The 19,616-nt window shown below is 44.8% G+C and overlaps 1 protein-coding gene across 1 annotated transcript in view; it reads left to right on the top strand.

Annotated features, from left to right (window-relative positions):
• The window catches only part of TENM2 (teneurin transmembrane protein 2), a 344,410-nt gene that overhangs the window by 143,709 nt on the left and 181,085 nt on the right, over window positions 1-19,616 (top strand). The window contains exon 6 of the mRNA XM_058677877.1: window positions 19,481-19,603. Within this exon, the coding sequence (XP_058533860.1) occupies window positions 19,481-19,603 (123 nt within the window). The remainder of the gene's footprint in view (window positions 1-19,480; window positions 19,604-19,616) is intronic.

Raw genomic sequence — 19,616 nt, 5'->3', positions numbered from 1 at the left:
TGTCCACCTAAGGTTTGATCACCTCCCAGGGAATTAGAGTCATGGGAAAGGCACACACCTGGAGTGTGAGTTCTGAGTGAGCAATAATGAATGCAAATGTGGAAGGTTCTGGAAGCAGAGGAATAATCCTGAAGTGGGCAGTGCTCTTCAATAGTATGTCATAGTGGACCTGATCCCTGAGGGTGGAAGCCATGGATTTGTTGTCAGAAACACTCTAAACATGTCTGTAAAGTTATCCACTTAGTTCCCAATTCATAAAGTAATATTTTCAGCAGATGGTAAGAGAATGAGCTGCAGAATTCTTTCTGCCTAGCAACACATCTCTGTTTTTTTCCTTATTACCTACCTGAGCACAGGTATGTTACTTCACCTTCCTGTGACTCAGTTTTCCTCCCCCAAAGTAGGCTGTCCCATGAGTAATACCCGTCTTATAGAGGAGGACTTAAATGAGAAAGTCCTTGGATAAACCTTAGGACATTGGCCAAAGGAAAGCACTCAATAAAGACCACTGTTACTTTGCTCAGTTCTGTGAGTGTGGGGGTGAACTGAACAGACACAGTGACTGTGTGTCCAGTATACCAGCAGCATACCTAGATAGAACCAAGGAAAACTCATCACCCACCACCATTCAGGGGTCATCAGCCTTCCACTTTCTATGTGAAATAAGGTATTAAATTAGGAGAAATAGAACCATCCCAGCAAGAATAAAGTAATTAGCTAAAGCCACTTATTAAAATGATAATTCCTCCACCTGGACAGGGCGGTTGTCTGTGCATCTGCCAGGAAATTTGCTACACATACTCACACACACATACACGTTGGCCTGGAAATATGTTTCCCAGAAAGACTATAGAGAGCTAAGTCACCCTCTCGCAATGAGAGTTGGCTCGTGATTATGATACGAAGCACAAAGCTATGGGGAAAAGACATTGAAGGTCAACTCTGAGATCACTGGCATTTCATTAAGAAGTCTATGCCGAGTGCATGGGGCTCTCCCAGAAGAAGAATTACAGTCTTCCCCTTACATCCAAACAAGCTGCCCACAAGCCCCAACCTGGCTTTTTGTGCCACTAGAACTTTCACATACTGTAGCTTCTACTAAGAGATGGAAAACACAAAAGAAAAGTTGCTTGGGTCCAAATCATACACAGAACTAACATTGTGTTGAGCGTGTCCTTTGTATATCTGGAATTCATGCTCACTGCCCTGTAGCTTTCTAGTGGCAAATTCTGGGCAGTTGGTGGGCCATGCCTTTGTATTGGTTTTGTTTTTGGTTGTGTGGTGTGGCTACTTCATGCAGAAAAATCATTCTTTGCAACCAGCATGAAAAGTTCTTGTCTAAAGAAAAACAAAGTAGAGTGGTTTGTGTCTTTAGGAATTTCATTTTTAGGTGGTATGTCTTGTGTTAAATGTTCCAACAGAGAATGAATCTCTAAGTTCTGTTTGCTGTTTTGCCTTTGACTCTGGTTTTATTGTTTTCCTCTGTGTGGAACGTTCCAGTAACAATTGTTTGTTCTCCCTGTCTACAAAATTCAGCACACAGGTAGTACAGCAGATTTATGTGGTAGTAAGAAGACATCCACCTATTACTTTGTGTAATAAACTTCCTTGCAGAAGGAGGAGGAAAAAAAATGGCTTATGCCTTGACTGCAGAGTAAGTTTAGTAAATATTTACAGGAATCAACACTGTTGGCACAAACAGAGCTTGCTGAGCTTTCAGCTTCCAAATTCTCTGCCCATCTCAGTGAAGAGCAGACTTTACCAAAGGGTTCTCCATGCCTTCTGGGGAGAAGACATTGGTGCCCAGCCTCAGACACAGGGCTGAACCAGCTAGCCAGCCTCCTAGCAGCTCTCTCAGCTTCAGATGTCTCAACTTTGGCAAGAGTGGGATCACAATTTGATCTGAGCTGAATTTTCTGATAAATCCTCAGATCCCACCCAGGAGTCAGTGCAGTTGATAAAAAGAGTAGTCCATATGCTTTACACACCAGACAGCCAGGCGGCTCTGACACCTTGTGGCAAGTATAGATGCTCGGTGTGGATTCTCATCTGGGCAGAAAGCCATCCCACGTGACAGGGAAAATGGGCTCCGGGGCGACTATGAGTGTGGATAGGACTTTCCTCTATGAAGAACCACATGCCTCCACAAGTTTTTCAACAAGTAAAGGTAGACATAAAATGGGGAGCAGACTGGCTAATGCCACAGTTGTTCATAGTACGGTAGTCAGATCAATGTCACATGCCCAGTTACAGTTGAATTTGAGTTAGATAGCAAAAATCCGTTTTGCTATAAGCATAACCCAAATGTTGCATGGGAAATTTGAATTTAACTGGCATCCTACAGGTCTGGCAACTTTACTTAATGGTCACATCTCTATTTAACACCCTCTTTAGATCAGAATCTGAACCTCAATAGTATCAACAGTTTGTTCCCGCCTTCCTTGCCGTAGGGATCGGCCCACAGAATGGAACCCCAACTAAGCCAATTAAAGTCTATGCCCAAGGTGCCCAAAAGTGAATTGAGTTTTTCCAGCAGCCCTAAGAGATGGGCCTTACAGGTAGAACAGCGTGTGGCTTGTGATTCTCCCACTGTGGTTAAAGCTTCTCTTAGGCAGCCTGGATGCAGAAACAGAATAGCAGAAGTGGAAGAACTTATTCAATAACAGAAATTTGTATCTCACATATCTAGGCTCCAGCAGATTCATTGTCTGGAAATGGCCCACTCTCTGATTCCAGATTGGCATGTTCCATCTGTGTCACCCCTCGTGGAAGGGACTAACCAGCTAGTATTTCTACCAAAGGGAAGAGACTCTGTTTCTGAGGTTCAAACCCGCAACATTTTACCTCCTCCCAGAACCCTCAGCTCCTACTTGCATCAACCTAGGGAGTAAAATGTCAAAATCTTAATTTGGAGGGAACAGACAGCTATACCATAGCAAAGTCCACTGGCAAACAATAAAGGCAGAACTTTTCTGGAGTAGTTGCTTCTTCATTTTTGTAAGCCACCTTACGAGCCTTCCCTAAATTCTCCTTTTCTGCTTAAGTTAGATCAGGCTAAATCCTGAGAGCCCTAAGCTCAAATACACAAAACTACTTCAAAAACATTCATGGAAAAGAGAATTTAAAAAACAGACTTGTTGTGGTGCAAAATGTTGGAGACCTATACATAAGAGGTGTCTTCAAAAAGTTTATGGAAATTGCTGTTATAAAAAATTATACCTGGATCTAAACATTTTTTGCACTAAAATAAATTTCTCTTTGAATTCTATTTCCAATGAATTTCTGAAAACCCCAGCATAGCTACTCAACTCAATCTCCTGAGTGTGGCATCCTTGATGACAGACAAAAGGCAGTGGCACCAGGCATGCCTGTAGACAGATGTTTAAAATCAGAGACATAGGCAACTTAGTGGAAAGCCAGATAATCTCCTGGCTCTGGGCAGCCCTGCTCCTAAGAATAGAGAAGGGGTTTTAGTTGCTTATCCAGACAGAGACGACACCACCACCACCAATCCCAAGCATGCCTGAGGCCCGTGGCTCCACAGGACTGTCCAAGAGGACAGAAGGGCACCCTCAGCCTCATGCCATTTCAGAGCCATTTTCTAAGATGTCTTCTTTCTGAAATGATCTCTCCCCCCTAACTGGCACAGTGCCACCAATTTCTACCCCTGGAATTGACACTCTTGGCTTGAATCATTAATCCTTTCTGTCACTGCTCTTCCATTACTGGTAGAGGATGTGATGTCATTGTGGGAAGGGTGGAGGTAACTATCAAGTTCCAACAGATTGTTTCTGTAATCCCACTGAAGTGGCAGATGATTTGGAAAGCTGAGTTCTGAAACAGTTGGGCAGGATCCAGGAAACATGCCACGTGGTGGGAAAAGATTCTTCCAAGCAGCCCTGCTAGCTTTGAAGGTGAACAGTGCATCTCTCAGGTCATCCTTCATCACTCCCTGATCTCTGGTCAGCTGAAATGGGAAAAGCAGCCACAGGGCAGGGACCCAAAGCAGAGGACGTGCTGACAAGGCACTGTCCCACTTCATCATCGCACCTGAGTTTGGGCCCTGGTCTGGTCCTGGCATGCTTTTCCTTCAGTGTCCCACCCTGGGTTGAAGATCTCTCATCCATTCTACATCTTCCAGCTGATTCTGACCTGCTACCTGTGAGGACAGAGATCCAGTGCCTAGACCTGGAGGGAGGTAGTTGGGCAATCTTAGCTCTTCCACCATCATGAAAATCAACAGAAGGACTTGTTGCTGGCCTTCATGTTCTTGCACTAATTGGCACTGGCTTGGCCTGACACAGAGTCTGTCATTCTCAAGTTTGAGAATTCATCAGAAGCACGCAGGCCCCAACCCTGAGTTTCTCATTTGTAGGTCTGGAGTTGTGCCCAGTGATTTGCATTTCTGGCAAGTTCTCAGGTGATGCTCATGCCACTGGTCCGGGAATCAGAGCCTGAAACTGCTGGCCTAGCCTGTGAGCTCCTTGGGGGCAGAAGCAGTGGTAGTCATCATTGTACCCCAGAGCCTTGCTCAGCATTAGGCGCAGAGTGGGTGTAGAGGAAATGCTTGCTATCTGAGCTTGCTGAGCTGCTCTTGTTAAGGCTTGGCATAAAAGATCCATGAGTTTGCAGGTACTAGCAAGCCAGTGTTGCAGCGTAGCCAGTAAATCGGCCACCTGCAACACTGGCAGCCCATATGTACACTGGTCTCAGACATCTGAGAAGTGAACCAAAAGATGGAAGATCTGTCTCTCTGTGTAACTCTTTCAAATAAATACATATTTTTTTAAAAACAAACAAACAAACAAAGAATTTGCAGGTATCAAGAGAAGAAGAAAAAAGATTGCTTTGTATTTTTTTTTTGCATAGTAGCATTTCTGTAATAACTACATAAGGAAGGAACTGAAAGTACCAAGCTCAATGGGATGAGGGAGGCAGGGGGCTTGCATTGAGGCTCCATTTGCATAGGAAAGCACCCTGTGTGCTGAGGCAGCGTGTTCCTGGCTGCTTTACAGAAGATAGAAGACATTTAGAAGGATTCTTCACCCACCTCCCTTTCCCACACAAGTGCACTTCCTGTCCACCCCCGACTGCCCACATGCATAAAATATGTGAGCTGGATCCACGACTCAGGTTCTTCTGGGAAGCATTGCTCCACGAGGGCAACTTCCAGAGGCAGGGTTGGAAGGTAGAAGCAGATGAGATCAGGGTTCTGAGCTTCACGAAAAAAGATGAATGGCCTCTCTCTGGGTCTCTTCTCGAACAAATCTGGAGCAAAGGAATGCTCTGCGGTTTTAATACAGGATTCTGTGATTTTAATTGAAAAAGCAAAGACATCTCTAATTTAGAGAAGAGCTATTTACTTGTATTTCAACTACCTAAAATTTCAAAGATACTTGTTTCAATATGGAAACATAGAGGGAGAGAGAGAACTTTCCCGAAACCTTCCAGTGAATGTCCCGGGGGCGGGAGCGGGGTAGAACAACACTGAGCTGGGTTAGTCTACACAGCAGCTGTCACGTGGAGGGTTTTGATCTGTGTCAGCCATTAAACGAGCTGCTCTCTCCAGGCAACCTCTCTGGGCAGTAGAGAATTTTAATATTTCCATCTTACAGATGAGGAAACTGAGGATCAAGGAGCCCAAAAAGACAGGCAGGCCTATAGAGAAAGGGAGGGAGTCAAGAAGGGAAGGACAGAGAATAGGAGGGTGGGAGGGGGGAAAGGAGGAAAAGAAGGGATAGAGGAATAGAAAGGAGGGAAGAAGGAAAGGAGGGAGAGAGACTCAAAGGAGAGAGCGAGAATTCCCAGAGCCTCCCAGCTTGGGGGCCAGGGCTCAACCCTGAATCTTACCAGGCCTGCCTAATTCCAATGTTCCTCTAATCACCACAATCTGTTGTGCCCACAACACTGTGTCTTACCCACAGTGCCTCCTGAAATGTGGGGTTTGGCTTTTTCAAGAAGATTTCTTTCTTCCAACATTTTCACTGCAACAGGTAGATGTTGTAGTTAAATAGACTGAGTCAAGAGTTTCCAAGGTCAGAGCCCCAGCTCTTTAGCTGCTGTCAGAATGACATTGAACAAGGCACTTACTCATCTCTCCTGTAGTGTCTTGGGCTATTCAATGGGTGTAGCAAAAGCACCTGCCCCTGGAACTCTAGTATTAAATGGTTAGTGCCCGAGGTTGGACCTTACAAGATTGATCTACAATAGGTAGAAAGTGGGAGGCCCAGGGATACATCCTACAGGGCCTCCTGGGCATAGGAGGCTAAGAGCTCTAGGGTTCTAGCATGTCTGAGAGGTTCTTGGCATTCCCCAGGCATGAGGCAGGGAAGCCCCCTATCAGCAGCTCCTAGAAGGGATCTTTGTCTTCTGGCCCTGGAGATAGGCAGAAAAAAGATTTGGTCTTACGCTTTGGGTAGCTGGAAAGAAGAAGATAAGACATCCTTCCAGCCTGTGCTCATCTCCTGCAATGGGCAGTTAGGTCACTGTGTGAAAGAAAGGAGATGCAGAAATAAGGTAGAATGTTGGGAACAGAAAGTCCGGAGCTGGAGGTTAGCACTGGTAGGTGGCAGTGTGATAGGACACAGCAGGTGTGCTGTAAGGGGTCAGCTTTTTGTGGTGTTTTGTTTGCCTTTTACATTGAAGTATTTTTAATTGAAAAATAAAAATAGAGTGTATTTATCACATGCAATGTATATTTTGAAATGTGTATGCCTTGTGGAATAGTTGAACAAACTTCCTTCTTTCACCACATAAACATTCATTCTAACCTATTACAAAAATCTTCTAATTAGCACATCATGTTTTTTACGTCATAAATTTTGGGGGGAATGTGGCTAACTTGATTCAAATTTTTCAAAGGAGGACTCATTTTAGAATTTAGCTGAATTTCAGTTTGTAAACCAAAATGATTTACAGTATTTTTATTACCAACACTTTTTTTTTTTTTTTTTTTTTTGGTTTTGGCAGGAATGCTTTTCACTTCACTGTTGAAACTAGCATCTGAATGAATAGGTTGCAAGTGTAAAATGCAAACCAGAGTTTGTACACGCTGGGAAAAAAAGCTGTAAAATGTCTCATTCATGATTTTTATGTTGATTATATGTTGAATTGTGATATTTTGGATGTATGAGTTAAAACAATATTCAGTTTCACCTCATTAATGTGGTTGCCAGGAAATTTTAAGGTTTGTTTTTGTTTTGTTTTGTTTTAATGTTCTTATCTTTCTGTTGGGTCACACAGACCCAGGGGCAGCAGGCACATGACATTCAGAGTTGAAAGGATCAGAAATCATGGGTGTTTTGCAGGAGAGAGACCCAACCTCAGTTAGCTTGGGCAGTCCTTCCTCCTAGATCCCATAATAAGAGCAAAGGGGATCTGGCTGGAAGGCACCCTCTTGGAGCTGTAGAGTTTCTCTGAGGGTTAGTCCTAGCAGTGGGACAATGGCAGACACAGCAACTCTTCAAAAATAAATGAACAAATAAAAATATGTGACAATCCAGGCATGTTATATGACTACAGCAATTCTTGGTCTTTTGGTCTACAAAATAAGGATCCAAAGTTCCCATCTTGGGGCAGCCTTGTAGAGTTCCAGTGACATCAAGTCAGGCTGGTAGGGGACACCCTGTGGAGTATGCACCTGAGAGAGCACAATGGTGGATGACAAGTCAGGGAGCCTGGGAAACCCACTTGCCTCGATTGTACTCTGGACATAGGATTCTACAGGATCTCACCCCAGGCAGGGTTTTAGGTATTTTTCTTTTTTATAAACCTGAAAGCTTTTTTTTTTTAATTGTTATTTTTTATGGTGGTATGGGTTTATGGAGTACAGTGTTGGAAACCTGTATGTTATGTGTAATGACCAAATCAGGGTGACTGGCACTTTCAACTCTAGACATTTACCAAAGCTGTGTGTGGAGAAGCCTTTCTATTGTCCTCTGGTTTTTTTTATAAAGTCATTCACACATGGGATTTGGAGCCCATGCGATGGCCTCCCTGCGTCCTCCCTGCCCCTCCTCCCAATGCCTTTCTGCCCCTGGTAGCCACTGTTCTGTCTTGACTGCCATGAAATGAACTTGGAGCATCCAAATGTGAGGGGGAACAGGCAGTAGTATTTTGGGGTTTTCTTGTGTCTAGTTTGTTTCAGTTACTGCCCTCTATATTTCTCCACATGGACAGGACTTGCTTCTTTTGTATGTCATGATAATATTCCCTTGCGGCACATACGCACCACGTTTTCTTTTTCCATTTGTCTGTTGGTAGACATAGCAATTGAGTTCCAGTGCCTTAGCTGTTGTCCTGCAGTAAGCATAGAAATGTAGGTCTTCTTCTAACCTGCTGGTTTCATTTCCTTCAGCTGTTTGCCCAGGGGTGGGATTTCTGGATTATAGAACAGTCCTATTTTTAGCTTTCCAAGGCATCTCCACTGTTTTCCATTCCCACTAAGAGTGTGCAAGAATTGCCCTTTCTTCCCATCCTCATCAATACTGGTCATTGTCTTTGTACTTTAGAGTTGCCAACTGCCACCCAGGAGTGAAGTGGGTTATTCCTGGCTTGGGATCTTCCATAGAGTTCTAATGAGGGGTGGGAATACACACACTAAGGAGGCAGGGGGCTTATTATAAGCCATGTCCAATGCCACTCTGCTGTCATTATGATGCTTTATATAAAACTAAAAATGTCACAGCAGTCTGCCATGCTGCTGCCTGTGGAGACGACTGTGTACCTTACCCACGAAAGAAACGTGTGGGACTTGAGTGTCACATAAAACCCTTGAAATTAGCTCTATTAAGTAAACTGTCACAAACTCAAAATAATTCTACTTGTGTCATTTATCTAATTGCAGATGAAAATGTCTTTCTTTTTTACAGGGACAAGTATCTTACTTTTCAAAAAGGAATCATCCTTTTTTCTATCAGAGTGGCTTTTTCCTTGTAAGAGCTTGACTGTGTTGATAGGAGGCCTGTTGGAGGACCAGAACTACTGCATTTTCTGGTTTCTCATTCCTTCCTTCCTAATCAGGCTCTGGGAGATAGACATCATTTACACAAAAAATGATGTTTCTTTCTATCAGAATTACATTGTTAATATTTCAGGCTGGCCACGTGAAATTCATTTTACCAAAAACCATTTAAGAGAAAGATCAAGTCCAATTTGCTAATACAGAATTTTTTTTTAATTTCTGAGTTTAAGGAAAAAAAAAACACTTCTGCTAACCATGTCAAAAATTAAAAATTGAAAAGGACACTGGCAGTCTCCCCGTGTGCCTAATCTGGCTCCGTGGAACAAATGACCCAGTTGAAGTGAGAGTTACGGACAGTACTATCTCACCAGACTTATTTCTTCAACTCATTTCTCACTCTTGAAAAAGCACAACGCTCACATGCAGGAGGAAACATGTTTATATCGACCATAGCATAGTCAGACCAGGTGGAAATTGAAAGTGGCAAGTTTAGATTCCTATCGTGAATGAACTTCTACAGTGAAGTCCTGAGTCACAGAGACTGAAGCTAATGAATGCAGCATCAGAAGGAACATGTTATGTATTTACATTGAATTTCATTAACAACTTATTTTTGCTCATGTCTTACCTTGTGCATAATTTTTTAAAGATTTATCTAGTTTTATCTGAAAGGCAGATCGTACAGAGAAAGAAGGAGAAACAGAGGGATATCTTTCTCTTCTCTGGTTGACTCCCCAAATGGTCACAAAGGCCAGAACTAAGCCCATCTGAAACCAGGATCTGGGAGCCTCTTCCCAGTCTTCCCAGTTCCCCAGTCTGCCATGTCGGTGCAGAAGCCCAAACACTTGGGCCATGCCCTGCTGCCTTCCAGAGCATAAGCAGGTTGCTGGATGGAAAATGGAGCAGCCAGGACACCAGCTGGGACACAAAACAGCACCCATATGAGATTAGCATACTGTTCTACCACACCAGCTACAAATAACTTTTTGAAATTAAAATATGTGGTAGGGGCCAGCATTGTAGCATAATGTGTAGTACGTAAAGTACATCATTCCATATGAGCAGTTCTGACTGCTCCACTTTTGATTCAGCTCCCTTCTAAAGCACCTGGGAATGCAGTAGAAGATGGCCCAAGTGCTTGAGTCCTTGTACCCACATGGAAAACCCAGATGAACCTCCTGGCTCTTGGCTTCAGCCTGGCCCAGCCCAGGCCATTGGAGAATAAACCAATACCAATACATAGCAGATTTATATCTCTCTCTCTCTTTCGTGTGTGTGTGTGTGTGTGTGTGTGTGTGTGTGTGACTCTGCCTTTCAAATAATAACAAAAATAAATAATAATTTTAAATAATAATTTTTTTAAAATCCGCGTTCAGTGGCTGGAGGTAGCTTCTGCGAAGCCCCTTCATTTTCTCTATAACCAGGCTTTGCATTGTGCGTAGCTTAAGAAGTCTCTGTTTTTGTTTAAACCAACAGAAGAGAACAACAGAGCACCAGGAAAAGAAATCAAGAGATCAAGGTTCAAGTTCTGGTTAAGCTAATCATTGGCTGCCCTGAGTTTGGACAAATAGAACAAGGGACAGCATCTGTCTGTATAGCAATTCCTGACTGTGGCTGTATTGTGCCCACGTGGTATAGAGATTGCTCTGACCAGGGTCACAAATGGGAGATTTCATAGAGGAAAACATCGCTACTGCTGAGTGAGGGATGCGGTATGATGCTGGAGAACCCAGGCCACGAGAATCACATAGCTTGAGTTCAAATTCTTCCTCTGCCACTTTCCAGCTACATGTTCCCTCAGCTGTCTGAGCCTTAGCCTCCCCATTGGCCAAATGAGTCATCTGTCCACACACTACATCCTATTGATGACCACTGACTGGCACAGAGCCTGGCACATTCTCACAATCACCATTGTTGTAATGCCCAAATGCCCCAGGATGCAGCATAGAGTGAGACATGTTGTTTAAGTGCTTCCTTGTGCCCAGAACTCCCAAATTCCTACCTCCTCCATACCTCTTCTGTGCTCTCAGGTTGGTTTGATCAACCTTGTTTCCATAGAGATATCATTGTCAAGTCAGAAATCATGACTGAGAGCACATGCATGGTTCAGAAACGAGCTGCCCGACCTGCTCATACCAACAACAGTATTTTGCCTCTGTTCTCTCCTCTGTCAACGGATATGTTAGTATTCACTTCTAAGTTTGTCTTAAAGAGTCCACGAGGCAGTGCCAATATAGGACTAAAAACAGCACTTGACAGTCAGTATTCTAGCAAAGTGGAAGCTCCTCTTACAGCCAAGGAAAGGGAAGCTCGTGGAGGTAAATTAGTTTGCCCACAGTCATCTGCTATGAGCAGTGATACAGAAGCTGGAACCCTGATGGGAATGAATGGAGTCTATTTCAGGAACTCACAATAGAGAAAACAGCTTCTCCTTTGTCTGATTCCTAAGGCCTTGCCTCTGGCTTTTCTGCCCAGCTTCAGGCTGCCCAGTTATGGGCTCATTGGTAGCACTTTGTGGGGAGCTATGCATGACTTGGGAAGGGAGGCAAGCCTGAACTGTCCCTTGCCAGGAGAAGACACGTGTCTTCACAGTGAGTGTGGCCAGTGCTCTGACTGGCACCTGCCTGACCCCTGGCCACTGCTGCTTGCAAAAGCCTGCTTCTCACAGAAGACGTCTTCTTCTTTCTTCCAGCATGCACTGTACATCCACTGATCGATATTACATCTTATCCTGTAAAACATTCATATTGTGTGCTTCCTGGGATTCCAGTGGCCACACGCCACGCACCACACACCACACACCCCATGTGCCGCCTTTCCTTTGTGGTTGGTGGATTCCTGGATCTGCCCCCTCTTTCATGGGGTTGCTAGTGGCTGTTCTTTGAGGAAGGACAAGCAATGTTTGGGTTGTCAACACTGAGTGACAAACTCAGGGGAGGAACGATACAGTAAGGTGTGTGTGTGTGTGGATTGTGGGCATGTGGGGTTTTTTTGTTGTTGTTGTTGTTGTTATCACGAAAGCTCTTAAAACCCTAGCCTGTGATTTATTTGGTGAATAAAACCTCCTGATATTATCATTCTCTAAAGGTATTTTGATCACATGGGCCCTTTCTTGAAGAAAGAAAGGGTTTTATTTTATTTCTTTCCCGGGAAAAATAGCAGCAGGAATGAGATGGTCTGGGGATGCTAAATGATACCTTGTGTGGCTGATGGCTCTAGGCTTGTGTTTATCTGCATGAGGATGAGCTACTTCGGTGGACAATAGGATGCCTGACCAGCCAGGTGCATTCCTGGGCACTGCACGCAAGGGAAAGAAAGTGGCTGCGAGCGTGAGCGCGTGTCTGTCTTGCGTATTGATCTGCCTGGTGATGCTGAATGTACGGGGGGTGTCGTTAAAGGTCACCTTAGCACAGCAGACACTGCAAACCCACATCATCAACAGCAGCCACCTACAGTACACCTGCAGAGTGCAGGCAGGCACAGGCAGAGATGACAACAGCTTGGGAGCCCCGTGCCTGCTGAAGCTGCAAAGAGCCCATTGGCTTTCCCTCCACACACCCTCAACGCAGGAATTGATGAATATCCTATGATTTTCTCTCACTGTACTGTCCTGAGCCTGTCATGAGAATAGATTAATGCACTGGTTCTTTTGGGTGGATTCTTCTTGTGTGGAGAACACGCTGCTCCCTGGTCCCAGAGCTGCCTCGTGCACCTGTCACTGTTGTTCTCACAACAGACATACAGGAGGGGAATGAAAGCTTCCCTCCTCTTACAGGGGACCAGAATTAGGACGGCAGCAGACAAAATCCCTGCTGAGGACCATTCTAGGAACGCGGCTGGGAGATGAGAGCACCCGTAAGAGATGTGCATGTGGGTACATTTCTGCAAAGCCCCCTCTCATTTCAAGTTGTTATGTCAGGATTCTGGGATTGTATCTACTGCTCAGCCTTCCTTTTCTCTGTAACTTCTGGGCCAGGAGCTTTGCAACCATTTTGGAAGCTGCAAGCTGAAAGTTGGACAGAGGCAAGTAAGTTTTCAGAGCATTCTTGGAAGATAGACGCACAAATCCCATTACTACTAAAGGGATTTGAGGGTGTAACTTCCATCGGGGCTTTGAAAATGTATTCCATTCACTCTATCACAACCCCGTCTGAGAAAAAAAATAAGAGAAATCATTTCACCAAGGTGGTTTGAAAGGGGATTTTTTTAAAAAAACTCCTTTAAGATTTACATTTTTTGAACTCCTTTTAAGATTCAAGGCATTTCCAAGAATGTTATCCCTCCTGCTTTTATTTGCATCTCTTCTTTTAGGCAGAATGGAATTTCAGTACTGGCAGCATTCCTCAAAAAGATGTCATTATGACATCTATACTATACTCAACTGCAACCTCAAAGCATGATACGTAAACCAACGGGGGAGAAAAACCACCAAACACATTGATTGCTGCCCAGTCTGTCTGCTGAAGTTACCAAACTGATTTCTTTTACATTGGCCATGCCAGTACTTTTCAGTTTGCATAGCAAACCACTTGCAGACCTAAGGACATCCCCGTACAGGAGTCATGACTGCTTAGTGACATACATCATGTATTCATACATAGACCTGGACAATATCTCTGTATACTATCTGTCCTGTTCAGTCTTGGCTAAGCAGTGGTTCACCCAGGAAACTCAGAGCAGCAGTGTCTTCCAGGAGGCCTCTGAATGGAGTTACCAGCAGGAATGTGTGGAGCTTCAGAACTCCACCCAACTATGTGGCAACCCCACATTTCCCATTCACTGTCTCTTAGATAAGTCATTTTAACTGTCTAAGCCTCCATTGCCTTGCTATGAAATGTAAATTGATTACCACTTTATAGGGTAAAAATAGTGTATGTCAGGGGCCAGTGGTGGGAGCCTTCATCCTCTTCAGGATCCTCCAGCATCATCCTAGCTTGTGCAAGCAAATGGCAACACCCACTCAGAGGCATCTCCTCTTATCACCTGCCTGGGCCATAGCCCTCCTTTTGCCTTGTCTGCAGACTCCACTCCCCTATGAACTGCTGTCTCACTCATTGTAGGTCCTTGCTCAATAGTTTTGCACCACAGACCCCATCCAGACCATTCTACTTTACAGAAAAGCAAATAGTTAAGGCGTCCACCCTATCCATTTCATTCATTGTGCTGCCCAACCCTTGACCCTTGTTCTAATTGCTGTGTCTGGTTCTTCTGTCTCCACTAAAACATAAGTTGCATGAGAGCAAGGATCCTGTTTTCCTGACTGCTTTGCTCCCAGAGCCCAGGACACCCCTGAAGCCCAGTGGGTGCTCAATAAATATTTGTGAATGATAAATAATGAATAAATGCTGTAGTTAAAATAATTAGCCCAATCCCTGGCACATTGTCAAAATAAATGTTAATTGCCACCATCATCCTTGAGGAGACTCATTTGCATGTGCTCATTTTCCCTGCTGATTGCAAAGGTGCCTTTATAGGTTACTGGTTACAAGTGCAGGGTTGGCCCTGATTATTCCACTAGGGTTCTCCCCTCTGGGCAGTGGCTTTTGGCATTGGCTGCCTATCCCACGGGAGTCTTGCTCTTGCTGATTTGGCTAGCTGGTGCAGAGGCAGGAAGACCCAGCCTTGACCCTTCAAATCGTCCTTCCTTGTCTCTGAGTCAGCTTGCAAGTCCAGCTTCTCCAGGGCTCTTGTGAAACTGGTCGCCTGCTGTGCCACAAAACCCGGCAGGCTTGGCTCCCCGCTCTCACTCCCTCCGCCATGCTTGGGCTGAAGTCTTCCATTTTCAAAGGGAAAGCCCAATCTCCTCCTCGGGTTATGTATTGACAAGCCTGATCTTTCAAGATACCCCCTGCTCCTGGGGCCTGCTCAGCAAACACAGAGCATCTGTGGCTTCCATGTTTGCCCTTCTTGACAAGCAGGGGCTGAGCAGCTCTCTGGGAAGGATTGCTGACATATTGATCGGCTCTCTTGTCAGCCTGATCCTCTGAACAGGAAAGGTTCTAAGTGGCGCCCAGCAGGGCCCACACAAACCCTAATTACTATTTCATACACCCCCCCCCCCATTTCAAGTTGCCACTTTTCTGGGGCCTCTAATCTCCCTGCCCTTGTGGTTGCTAGAGAATTCTCAGTTCTACAACCAACTCTGCTCCCTTTCTCTTGCCCTGGTTCCCTTTGAGCATTTCTGTTAGAGCCCACCTGGCACAAAAACATAGCCACCTCAGGAAGAAAATGCCACCCAAGCTCCAGGTGGGTCTAGTAGCTGTTCTCACTGCAAGCTGTGTGTGGTCTCTCCATCCTGTCTTGGTTCCTTCTTAGCACTCATCAAAGTTCTCTCCAATTAGCCGTAGGAATACTTTGGCTGGCTGCCTATTGTTTTTAATGGCTGATATCCCAACCACTGCCTGGATTCCACGAGCTTGCACTTGGAACCCTTCCCTGCCCTATCCTTGCTGACCCATAGAGCCCCATTTTCCATCCAAGGGTCTGCTGGGAGCACAGCCTGTCAAATCATGATGAATTGTACATTTTGGCCATCGTTGGGAGGGAGTAACATTAGAGAGAGGGCCTCCCAAACTCATTTCACTTCTGACCCTACCTTGGGGTGAATCAGACCTTCTGGGATGAGTCGGTGGAGCATTCAGGGAATGGGAGCATCCAGAAACTCTTACTGAGTCCAGCATTTCCAGGAAATGTTGAAATGATGAAGTAATAACTAGCACTTTGAGGCTTTGTAAATCAGGCTTTGAGAGCTGATCAGAATGGGAGGTATTAAAAGGGGCAGAAACAGAATTTTTCTTTTTCCTGGAGACAAATACAATGGCCCAACTTAGGTGCTGGTTCTTCCTGGCCAGGTTTCTGAAAGGATCCTAACCCAATGCAATTGAAAGCAATGCATGGAGCTGTGTTTTACAAAAAAGAACAACTCCTACTTCACTTGTAAGTGAATGATGTGTCAGTCAAGGTTGTCTCAGACATGCCATTGTAACAAAGCAGAGGGTCACTAAGGTAACAGGGTGTGTCTTCACTCATTCTCTGTCCTGTCACTGGCCAGCCATGGCTGTAACCTGTGTCATTTTCTCCAGGACGACTGTGTGATGAAGTGTGTGTTGCCAGGTCATGTGGCCATGTCTGATTTCAACAGGGTGAAGAAATATAACTCCCTCTGGGAAAGGAGTACTCATTATGGTGACAGATCATGCATCCATCAATTCCAGTGGGATGATCATGAGTTTTGAGATGAGTTTTACTGAGATTCCACTGCCCACATGAATGTTAACCAGATCACTGTGCAGTATGAAGCAGACAGCTGCTTCCCACTGTAATTCCCTTCTCATTTCAATAACCCCTTTGATCAGATTTTTCTCACTCGCTACTTTCTTCATCTGTAAAATGGCCAATAATGAAAGTACTTTCCCAAGAGCATTCAGGTAATATCTGAAGAATACCTTTTAGTACACGGCCATAGGAGAAGTACCGTGGTTAGCAGGTGTCAATATACTGATACAGGCAAAGTAGTCTTCTCTTTGTATCGCTGTTTAATCCCATGGAGGAATGTATATTTTTGTATTTAAAAACATATAATGGGGCCTGGTGCAGTAGCCTTAGTGACTAAATCCTTGCCTTGCATGTACTGGGATCCAATGTGGGTGCTGGTTCATGTCCCAGCGGCTCCACTTCCCTTCCAGCTCCCTGCTCTTTCTCTTTGTGTATCTGCCTTTCCAATAAATATAAATAAATCATATAGATATCCTAGCATATCATATCCTACCTTCCAACACCCCAAATTTGCCCCTTCTGTCATCAGTGTGATAAGCATTCTAATTAGCCTTGATGGAGAACCTTCTGCATTGAAGACACTCTACCAGACCTCCCATGGATGGCAGATGTCTGTGAGTCATTTGTCTACCTACTTAGGAAAATGTCACAAAAGGTAAAGGCAGTGGTTGAAACACCGATTTCTCAACCCAAGCCATAGAGCAAGTTGGTAGCAGAATAAGAATGCAGCTTGTCGTTAGTTAGGAAACTCATGTAAGTCACAAGTCTTTGTGCTAAAGGCACTTGGTCCATTCCCACTGGCCCGAAAGATTACCTCATTTCCATACTCACAGAGGGGAGAAGGAATGGCTGATCCTGCCAGGAAAACAAGAAGTACCAACAAAAGCTGATTTCAGATGTCCCCCAAAATAGGAGAGTGTGGCTATACCCCTGACTTAATTCTCACTTATTTACTTGGCATTCAGCTCAACAGCAGGAAAATATGCCCAAACTTGAGTTTCAATTTGGTTGCTTTGCCTTTGCTGGGCAGGCAGTCCTTAAGCTCAGCACATGTGCCTCTCCCCTTTCACAACTCCATCTCACTTTCTTGGGTTTTTTTGCCTTTTTTGGTATTTTTTTCCCTTCCTTCTGGTCCACACCCAAGAAGTCACTTATGGACCCTGACCCTGACCACCCTATGTCTGCTTAACTTGCTTTCAGAATGCCTGTTTTAAAAATAAGACTATGGAACCCAAAGCTCAACAGAAGGGGGCGGGAAGGAGAGAACCCTCGGAAACAGACAAGCTTCAGAGATGTCCTCTTTAAGTCCCGAAGGATGGAGGCACTGCCCCTTGGCTTTCCTCCCCAAGCTGACGGTTTCAATCTGCTCTGCCCCTTGCAAGGACAAGGAGAGCAGGCTGATGAGAGTTGTGGGTGGGGAATTGGGAACGTTCTCATCTTTGCCTGATCAGACCCACCTCTTCCTTCTGTGGATGAGTAAAATGAAAGTTTTGTTGGGCCTGGGCCCCAGCTGCTCCTGCAGTACCTGTCGGTGTCTATCTTAAAAAGAGATTGTCCTCAAAAGAATCACATTTCCAAGTGCAGCGGCAGCTGGCTCACGGCAAGCCTGGGTAACCCAATAGTATCGTTTAAAAAGAAATCATTTTAGAATAGCTAATTCCTTGGCTCCCTTCACCTGGTAATTACAAATCAAAAACTATCGTTATCTTGAAACCTCCATGATTAGTTCTCATTTCCTGACCTCTGTACAGGGAAAATATGTCATTATTGGAGGCAATAGAATTTAGTCTCTTCAAGTAAGTGACCTACATACAACGGATAAACTGCAGGAGAAAATTAGATGCTAGTCTGACAGCAAGTGCACGTGAATGTTACTTGGGCTTATTAGTATTTGTCATCTTGAAAAGTTGTAACAGTGATTCTGATGTTGCACACCAATCTACAGAAGAAAACATGGGCCTCTGATGGGAAGAATGTGGAAGCATGTGTGCAGGTGCACATACACACAGAAGTGCATGCAGGCACCAAGGAGCTTTGCCTGCCTCACCCTGCAGCCTTCAGTCTGAGCTGCATTGTTTTGAAGATAGCACTGTGACCTTAATAGAAGCCAGCTTGACTTCAAGTGGTGGTAGGTCCACAGGATTAATTGCTGTGTGAACAATTTCCTACGCATTGTTAATTGTGTTTCCTGTGGTTAATTGTTTCTCTCATGCCCACATCAGACTTGGAACCTTCCCTTGTCAACAGTCCTTTCTCTCCCACAGTGCAGGAATTTAGTCCAGTTGAAATGCCACACTGATAAAAGATAGGCAGAGGAAAGAGCGCCTTATTTATGTGCAAATGAAGTGTCTCCTAGAGAAGGGCTTTGAGGGAAGATGGGTGTTTGGGGTTTGCCATTCATTCCACTCCCTAAAACCAAGAATGTCAGGATAAGGGTTTCTTGAGTTCGCTGAATAAATTGTGCACAGTTGGAACAAGGGAGAGTGGCAAGAAAGCCAGGTGTTGGTTTGGAGGCTTGAGATGCACATAGAAATAAAGACTTCTGCAGTTGTTTTTGGCTCCTTACCAAAGGAGAGAGGGAGCGGAAGAATAGTAATGTTTCAGGAAGGTACTGCATTCCATCCAGCATGTTTGTCCACCTACTACACAAAGAAGCAGAAAGGAGAAATACTGTTGAAGTTCAAAATAGTTAGGGAAGTCAGCTTTAAAAGGGATGCATGCAATTGCAGCTAGACCAGCCTCACTAGCGTTTCTGCAAGCGGGTGGAGGGAAATCGCATGGTAACATTCAAGTCAATTCGATTGGAAATCTACTTTTAGAATGGTTTGGGACAAACCATCTTTGCCAAAGCACCAGGACTAGCAGTCTACAAGCAGCTGCAGCCAGAGTTTGGTGAAACAAGGGAGGGTGTGATGGCTTCTGCAGTCCCAAAAAATGGAAACCCAGAGGAGCATTTTGCCATTTGGAATATTTGGGCTGTGGCCTCCCACCTGCTCTGCCCACCGTGTGGGCTCCTCGCCCCATGAAGCTGGGAGCAGCAGCATCGGGAGGGAAAGGAGCCCCAACCCCTCAGATCTGCTCACTTTCTGTATTTAGCTAATCCCTGCGGCCTAGGGCAAGCCATTTTTGAACGGCAGCTTCCTTAAAAGGCAATCACTTGGAAAAAGGCACCTGGCCCTCCCCCTTGACATTTGCATTGCTGAATTATCTATTCATATTTTCATTACTTTGTCTCTCCTGCAGCAATGCATCTGCTCGGACTCAATTGGCAACTGCAGCCGGCAGATGGACACACCTTTAACAATGGGATAAGGACCGGCTTACCAGGAAACGATGATGTGGCAACAATGCCATCTGGAGGCAAAGGTGAGGTTACAGC

Source organism: Ochotona princeps, chromosome 19 (genome assembly GCF_030435755.1).
Source record: "Ochotona princeps isolate mOchPri1 chromosome 19, mOchPri1.hap1, whole genome shotgun sequence".
Taxonomy (NCBI): Eukaryota; Metazoa; Chordata; class Mammalia; order Lagomorpha; family Ochotonidae; genus Ochotona; species Ochotona princeps.
The sequence above is the reverse complement of the archived record's forward strand: the minus strand, read 5'-3'. Positions and strand labels throughout refer to the sequence as shown.